At 37.0% G+C, this 8,876-nt stretch overlaps 2 protein-coding genes across 2 annotated transcripts; both read right to left on the bottom strand.

Moving 5' to 3' along the window:
* Positions 1 to 2,367: 2,367 nt before the first annotated feature.
* LOC136813567 (ATP-dependent DNA helicase pif1-like) lies at positions 2,368 to 5,229 on the bottom strand. The gene is made up of 2 exons (XM_067070072.1): positions 4,504 to 5,229; positions 2,368 to 2,547 (listed from the first exon to the last, which is right to left on the bottom strand). The coding sequence occupies exons 1-2, from the start codon at positions 5,227 to 5,229 to the stop codon at positions 2,368 to 2,370; spliced, it is 906 nt and encodes a 301-aa protein (XP_066926173.1).
* A 65-nt stretch (positions 5,230 to 5,294) lies between these two features.
* On the bottom strand, positions 5,295 to 8,624 carry LOC136813566 (uncharacterized). Its single transcript, XM_067070071.1, has one exon. The coding sequence runs from the start codon at positions 8,622 to 8,624 to the stop codon at positions 5,295 to 5,297; it is 3,330 nt and encodes a 1,109-aa protein (XP_066926172.1).
* Between the last annotated feature and the right edge of the window lie 252 nt (positions 8,625 to 8,876).

The following is an 8,876-nucleotide window of genomic DNA, read 5'->3' as shown; positions in this document are numbered from 1 at the left end:
CAAAAACGCTAATTTCACACTCCACCCCTGAACCACTTTCGCTTTCGTTCGTCAACAACCCATCCAAACCAAACAAACCAACCAAAAAGTCGGCACGTAACTCGCGAACCCCCATCTCAAAAATCATAGGCCACCCCACGGCTCATAGAGAATTAGACTTTAGATATAGACTAGCCGTCACCCGGCGTCGCACCCGCCGAGAGAGTGTCGTTGAACACATCAAAAGCCCTTGGATGGTGGGGAGTAACGCCTCAATACCAACATCACATTTATATAGCAGATTATAGAACGAAAAAAATTACCACTTTAAATGGTTGAAAAGGTCATAATAAAAAGCACACAAACAAATTGAAAAGTGAATGTATAATAATGTATAACGAAAAAAACATTCTTACGGGTTTTTTTCAATTTCAAAATGTTGTGTCTTGTTAAAGATGCCAAATTGGTAAGCGCTTGCAATCATTTCACGCACCATATTTTCTATAATAAAGAGCAGGTAAGTCATAAGAAAGCAACATTATTTGGAAAGTCACTAAAAAGAATCATGAAGGATAATGGTTAAAATGGAAGAAAACCTTTACATACCTTTTCTGTATAGACCATTATCACCATTTGAACCATTGTTGTTATTTGAACCACCAATCATACTATTTTTGATAATTCTTTAAAATTCAATTTACTGAAAGAGACACAAATTTAATTAATCATACTTTATATTCCATTGGAAGGGTTTTGAAATAGATAACACTCTATCATGTTAGGAGGCCAAATAATATCCTAACCCTAATGATTATAATGGTAAAAGGTAATTCTGAATGATAATGAAAGTCTAAACTAAACCCTTCTCCTGAGACCTGAAATTAATGTCAAATAGGATTTTTACCCAGAAAGAATCGAACCAAAAAAAAGATAAATTTCAAACTGCATGTCGTTTCAAAGTTGCACTGGCTGATCTATTAACTCTCTACTTGCTACTATAATCCTGTGTGAACCTTGCACAGGCGACTAAAAAATAATTCTATGTGTAATCCTGTGTGAACCTTGCACAGGCGACTAAAAATAATTCTATGTGTAAATCCTGTGTGAACCTTGCACAGGCGACTAAATATTAATTCTATTCTATACACGCTTTCTTTATAAGAATCTCTTCTAAAGAAATATCAGGGTGAAAGTTGGCCAAATTGTAAGAATACTCTAAGAATACTCTCTAAGGTGAGTTTACAAACTTTGATAAAAATACAGTCATTTTGCATTAGGTTAACAGAAAAAACTGCTTCTTTTGTTAGACGTAAATTGAAACTTTGAGAAAGAAATACAATTACAGCTCCCAATATGCACTCAAAAGTCCCAAACTCTCGAATTGATCATTTCTCACGTTTGTCTTTAAAGTCAAGTATAAAAAAGTAAGAATACGTTAAGAATGTTTCAGTCTCAATTTTGGCAATTTCTTAAGAATGTTTGACCCTCATCAAAAGTACACTATTCTTATAAAAAAAGCGTGTTGTAAAATCCTGTGTGAACCATGCACAGGGGACTATAAAAAACTATCCTTAGAAATAAACTGGACATTGATGTTACAATAAACTTGGTTGGATTAGCTGGAGATTTGAGGTAAAATGTTTAATAATACCAGAAGAATATGACTAAACTGCTTAAGATCAAAGTGTGATTACTGAGTCTAATATGAAGATGTTTCGACGCACTCACTGGTAAAATGTTTAAATTGCTTATTGAGTGTAAGTTCTATTTGCTGTAGAGGCAAAAAAAGGACGTTGATCTGTGAATCAATTGACTTTAACGATTATCTCATTCATTTATGGCAAAGATATATACTCTTTCTTGAGTATTTAAAACAAAACGCTTGTAATTATAACGGAGAGTATTAAAGGAAAAGTGAAATGATTTTGAAAAGGTCGGCGTAAATGTACTGAGACAAGGTTGTCAACAAAACTAAGGAGGGATTACTATATCATCAAATCCTGACACCAACAGCACCTTCACCAGACAGACTTATAAAAAAATTTTTGCTATCCACATATTAGTTTGTTCTATTAGCTGGAACGATTTGATTATTTTTCTGTTTTTTCTCATTTTCTCTTTTTTATTTTTCTGTTTTTTTGCCCAGGATTTATGAAAGAATTCGTATCTTCCCCACCATTAGCCTTCCAAAAATCGTACGACTTTTGGGTCGATGGACCACCATAAATCTTCCTATAGGTGACATAATCTTTATGTGACCGTAATGCTTTCTCCCTCAGCTCTTCCTTCCTGCTCGACTTTTTTAAACGCTTCTCATCTTTCCCCTTCAATTCTTTCTTCAACTTATCATTTTCTTCTTTCAACTTATCGTTTTCTTCTTTTAAATTTCTATCTCCTGCCTCTTTCGTTATGTTGACTTTTCTTCTTTCTCTCCAACAATCGTTCCACCTTTGCTAGTTTTGATTTAAATTTAGAGATGGTGACCCCCAAGTCTTGTTCGACCTTTAAATTTTGTTGGGCCTCCATCTCTATATCATTCTCACTGATTGCCATTTTAAATTTTAACGTCTGTAAAAAAAGAAAAAGATACATTTAGTAGTTTAAATCAGTTTCCAAAATGTTGGTACAGTGTGCCACAGAAATATGATATGTATTTGGGAATTTGATGAGACTTGTACAAAGTTAATTTAAAAGAAGCTTCAAGACAAAGCCTAATTTCGATATTTCGTTGGCACCTGTAGGGTAATGGCTTTCAGTTGACATAGTCGATGCCTATTTACGTAGGCTTCGAATATGTGTAACAGGTACACCTCGTGAAGGTAAGCCATTTGTACCCCACCCTAACAAAACACTCAAACAACGGATTTAATAATAGGGTACAAAGCTGCTTAAAACTGCATTAAAATTGATTATCAACGAATAATCCACAAAAGCAAATAACAGAAAACTTGTTCAAAATTAACGAAAAAGCCTGAATATGAGAGTATGACATCTGTGAAACAAACACTATCAGCATGTTTCAAAGATTTGTAGCTATAACACTACAACACTATGAAAACATTATCAACATTCATAGTGCAAACTCTTTAAAAAACTTCAAAATTGAGTAAAATCATCTGTGAAACAAACACTATCAGCATGTTTCAAAGATTTGTAGCTATAACACTACAAACACTATGAAAACATTATCAACATTCATAGTGCAAACTCTTTAAAAAAACTTCAAATTGAGTAAAATCATCTGTGAAACAAACACTATCAGCATGTTTCAAAGATTTTCAGCTATAATAAAACTACAACACTATGAAAACATTATCAACATTCATAGTGCAAACTCAGCACAAAATAAAAAACAATGCAGTACAGTATATGACTTCTGTACAAATTTAATGTCATGATTCAAAAAAATAGGAGTCATTAGGATAAAGAAAACATTAATATTTTTATTATTCAAATTAATATTGGATCTTTACTTTTGATTTGCAACTTTCATATCAATTGTGTTTTAATGAGATTTAATTTATATTAAACAATAGCATACACATACACATCTGCAAGTTCCACATTGTTATGGGTCAAGGAAATATACATTATAATAGATAATGTAGCTTTTGTAAAAATTTAAAAATCGAAATAAATAAGCAACGACATTGATTTGGGATGTGTTCAATTCAATACCTTTTGTCAACCATTCTAGTCAACATCATGAGTTAAATATTCAAAATGGAAATATAGAAAATTGAAATTTTCATATTCAGTTGCATGTAAATTGTAAATGAACAAACGTGTCAAAATAAATTTTTGTCAAGGAACATGAAATTAAATTTGTGCAGCAGGTCAGTAAGCAGCTTTGATTTGAATTTAACACAATAGATAACAATCAAATCTCAGTAACAATCAAACTAATTGGACTTCAATGAAAGGGCCAAAAATAATTATAATTTAAATTTTAAAATTTTCAAGGATGTCTATTTTCACTTTAAAAACTGTCTTGGTTAACTTTTGATAATATGAAATGTTCAGTTGTTTGACCCTTTCATCAAAGTCAATTCTTAATAATGAACAAATGAACCCATTAAACAACTATAAAATCTGTCGGTAAACAATATTCTTTGTAAAAGAAGTTTGACCAACTTTTCCCTGATGATTAGTGTCTTTGATATATATCTTGACACTCTCAAATGATCTTGCCCGGGAAAAAGCCACATAAAGTTGACCATGACTAAAGCAAGGCTTTTCAAGAAGTATACCTACTTTATCATATGTTTGGCCTTGACTTTTGTTTATGGTCACGGCATAAGAGAGTCTCAAAGGAAATTGAGTCCTCTTGAATGAAAAAGGCAAACCAGTATCATTTGGGTCGAGAGCCACCCTAGGAATAAAGTGTCTATCTCCCTGATGTGCACCAGAAATGATCTCACATTCAATAATATTTTGGTGCAAATTTCTAACAATCATTCGGGTACCATTGCACAAACCTTCCTGCATGGAAAGGTTTCTTAAAAGCATTACTATGGCACCTACCTTTACATTCAGGCGATGTCGAGGCATGCCTGATGGAGTCAAGCTGTGTAAAAACTCTTGAGGATAACGATCAATTTCATCCTGGTCATCTGAGATGACTGAGTCAAAACTGAAATAAGTTGTTGTTTCCCCTGGTAATCTTTCTAAAACACCATCATTTATTTGAAAAGAGTCAAGATTAGTGGGTGTGAGAATTGCTCGTTTAGAAAAATCAACATCCAAATTCCCAAAAATACTGTTGATCAAATCAGCCTGTGAAGGAACGACACAGTGATTTGGGACCTCAATGCAGCCTTGATACGGGTCATCTGGCTTTATAGGTAACTGAGCTCCCCCAAGACGCAACAAAAAATTAGCAAATTCTTGTTCACCCTCAGCAGCCCTCATATTTCTGCGCAAGTAGTGGATTTGCACATGATGCCAAAGGCGGGAACGTTTTAGGCAAGACTCGATAATTTGAGCAGCACCCCCACGTCTAACAATTGGAAGTGTTTGACGAAAGTCTCCACCTAGAAGAATTACTTTGCCGGCAAAAGGAACATTACTATTGCATATATCTCGGAGCATGAGATCGATAGCTTCAAATGCAAATTTTGGTATCATACTGGCCTCGTCAATAACAAACAAATCACGTCTACGCAGATAACGCGCATGTGCACTATTTGCAGTTACATTACAGGTAGAATTATCCAGAATGGGGACTGGTAGTTTGAAAAGGGAATGCATGGTCTTACCTTTATCTAGTAGGATTGCAGCTATGCCAGTCCAGGCACACGTAGCAATCTTCTTGTTCATCCCCAACAATTCCCGGATGAGAAAGTTGTAAGTGAAAGTTTTTCCCGTACCCCTGGACCATCTAAAAAGAATACATTTGGATGTGCACTATCATTGTTTACCACAGCATTGATAACTGCTTGGCAGACTGTTTGTTGATCAGCATTCAGTTGAGGTCGTAACAAATTTGCTTGTTGTCTCATTTCGTCGAGATTAAGATCATCATCTTCAGGCAATGCTTCTTCTAACATTGGCAACCCAAAGTCAGCAAGATGCTTACCGAATTGCTGAAGATGCCTTTCAATACGTTGAAGTACCATATTTTGGGCGATAGCTTCTTGATGATTTCTCAAGAAGTCGTGCATCATGTCGAGGTGAAAGCGCTCCCAGATTTCTGGAGGATTATTGACCTCTCCATGGATCAAAATCATACAAAAAACCTTACGGATTTTACTGGCAGTACCATACTGTGCTACATTCTCCATAGTTGTGATCCAAAGGTTATCATCTTGCAAAAGCCCACGTGCAATACATGCCTCTCTAAAGGATGGATGAAGAACACCATCGAACGTTCTAAGTTCCTCAAATGATGTTGCTCCAGCCACATGAAGCAGTAAAACTCTTAAATAAAATCGCTCACCCTCTCTTACCGAAGCATTATACATGCGACTTACTAACTTTACATTTCTTCGACGTATCTTCCATTTCTTTGTTCGAGCATCAAAGACATAATGGTATGGAATGTCTGTGTAAAGTTTATCGTGTGCACCTGGATCTGTTCGATTCAGTTCAAACCATGCAGTAAGCTTTGTGTTTTTGCGGTCTGCTCTCTCCAAAGCATTTGCCTCATCACCTTCTCTAAAATATACCATTTGCTCATTTGGGAGATGCAAATCAAGCCGGATGACAGTATGGGTGGAATCATGGAGGTTGTAACCAAAAATACGCCATGCTGCCTCAGGGGCTGAAACATAGCGGGCATCAATAAACTGCTTTATTTCGTCGTGTTCAATTTCTTCCACTATTTCAATGCGTGCTTGATCATGACCCTTGTATATGTACTTAAATAAATACTGGATAGCTTTAATAGAGGTACATGCTTCAACATTGATGTGACAGTTGTACTTCTTGGAAGCCCAGGGATTATATGGGACAACCCACCTGTTATCCAACTCCATATTGCGAACAGTGACAGTACGACCATCTTCTCGCCGCTTGTAAATTGGATAACCGTTATTTGCCATAATGGTTTCATCGCTGAATTCCTTAGGATACTCTTTACTACAATGACCGTCTTCCATACATGGCGAGTTGGGATTGATGGCACCACATGGACCATGAATCATCGTTGCTTTGATGGTTTCATACAATTCGGGATCCTCATTGATATCTGGGATCTCGGCACAGATCAAACTGTCAATGTCTTCAGGGGAACGTATTTTGTCACCATCCTCAAGAGTAATCAACATATGAGCGTGGGGTAGGCCACGCTTTTGAAATTCAATTACATGAACAGAAACTTTACCTTTACCAAAGATACCTTTAGTTAGAATGTCGTTTTTAAGTGCCTTCAACTTTGCACTAAAAACACGGGAAACTAAATCAGGACGATCACTTGCGGTTTGGCCTGGTAAAAGGTTTTCCGTAATCTCTCTCCATTTTGGGTTACATGTCATTGTAACAAACAAATCAGGCTTACCAAATACAGCAACCACTGCCATAGCATCTAGATAGAGTTGATGCATGTTACGGGGACTTCCTGCAAAGGTTGATGGTAGAATAGTGACCCTACCAACTCTGGCCTGGCGTGCTTCTGCTTGATCATTCAGATAATCATGCAAACCCCTGTAGCGATCAGCCCTGATTGTAGCCTGGTTGGTTCTATACCAGTGTAATCGATCACCTTCGATTTTTGTATAGCTATCAACCAGGTATTGCTGGAAGAGTTTACCAGCATGATGAAGTGCTGAAAACTCAGGGCGTACAGCAATACGATGTTGATAGAACTCTTTCATGCTTACCCTGTCTCTTCGAGGACGATTTAGTATTTGATTATCAAGATTGTATGCCATCTGGGTATTCCATCCTAGATCACCGTGAGGGAACAGCAACGGATAGGTTAATGGATCATTGAGTTGTGATGTATAATCAATTTTTCTCAATGGTTGGTCCCTGGGATAAACAACAACATCTCTGGTGGTTGGGGGAGCACCATCATCGCCAACAAAAACAGCAGCAACTTCATTGTTGACGGGTGCATTTCCACGCCTGTTATCATTACCAGAACGCATGATCATCCTCACTTCAGATGTCGGACGATTCTCCTCAGCAGCACGGATCTGTTCTCTTTCTTCAACTTCTTTCATATTCAGATATTGTCTTACCCAAGGGGAAACTTGGTGTAAAACAGTTTGTATGGTAGCCATAGTATTGCGATTACAATCGGCAGCAGAAGGATTTGCCATTCTGTTGTTCAATGCTTGTGCTGCCTCAATGAGATAAATTTGACTGAACGACGCTTGGGCATTGTCATCAGGAAATAATGCACCATATCTATGACATATCTGTCCACAAATTCTGAAACAGGGAGGTCCCCGTCCAGGTGGGTCAACGATATTGGCAGACATGGAAACAAAACTAAACAAATTGTTGTAAACACGAATCAGCTTCCTGAAATTCTTTGCTTCTGCAGAATTAGATGTAAATAGCTCACGTAAATCATCAGGAAATGGCATGGCTGGGGGCAGTCGTACCGCTCCCTGGACACAACAATTGAATGATTCATCAGGGAACTTGGTTGCATTACAGTGTGGACATTGAACATTAAATTCCCCAATGTAATGTCTTGAAGGTAAGCCAACAACTTGCCAAATATGAGCACGCGCAGCATTGAGCAATGGTTGATTAAGATTTTGGTGGTTCAAATTAGCACGTCTCCTTCTTCTAACTCCTTGCTCTTGTAACTCATCCATTTGATAGACTCTTTGACGATCGGCATTATTCTGTCTCCTTATGTTTTCAAGTCCAGCATCTGCACCAGCAGGTGGTATAACTACATTATCATCGTCATTCGCAACATCAGGCAGCACTGCCAAAACTCCATCAATCAATAAAATACGATCATTATTTACTGGAGGAGCAGGAAGCTGTTGTTGTTGTTGTTGTTGATTAGCAATGATTCCAACAGCATTGATTGCGTGATCACCTCTTCTTCGGCGTGCATCAGCTATATCAGCATCATCTGCAACTCTCCTGAATACATTCCTTACTTCTTGTTCTTGGCCATCATGATGATCAGCAATTGGGCCGAACTGGTGCTGAGCCCTTGCATAATCATGATCTCCCATTGAAAGCAAAAAAACATAACTTAATAATTAAAAAAAAAGTAACATACCTGTATGTAGGAAAATGGAAATGGAAGGAAATGTTTACCCAACAGCAGCTGAGAAATTTGGTTGACTTCAGCAATAAACTTGATATTCTTCTTTTTCTTTAGGCCTTGACAGCTTGAGAATTTCTTCTTTTTCGTTGGAAGATGAACTTGGATTTCTATGGAGGCTCTTCCAGTGTTTTTACTTTGAAGCCGCTATATTGACATT

This window comes from Clytia hemisphaerica, unplaced genomic scaffold, assembly GCF_902728285.1.
Source record: "Clytia hemisphaerica strain Z4C2 unplaced genomic scaffold, Clytia hemisphaerica genome assembly, whole genome shotgun sequence".
NCBI classification, from domain to species: Eukaryota; Metazoa; Cnidaria; class Hydrozoa; order Leptothecata; family Clytiidae; genus Clytia; species Clytia hemisphaerica.
The sequence above is the reverse complement of the archived record's forward strand: the minus strand, read 5'-3'. Positions and strand labels throughout refer to the sequence as shown.

Excerpts from the sequence above, each read along its gene's own strand:
- LOC136813567 (XM_067070072.1), bottom strand. The coding sequence starts at position 5,229 with ATGCATTCCCTTTTCAAACTACCAGTCCCCATTCTGGATAATTCTACC. Across the intron at positions 2,548-4,503 it reads GACATCGCCTGAATGTAAAG|ACGTTAAAATTTAAAATGGC; the intron begins GTAGGTGCCATA and ends CTTTTTTTACAG.
- LOC136813566 (XM_067070071.1), bottom strand. The coding sequence starts at position 8,624 with ATGGGAGATCATGATTATGCAAGGGCTCAGCACCAGTTCGGCCCAATT.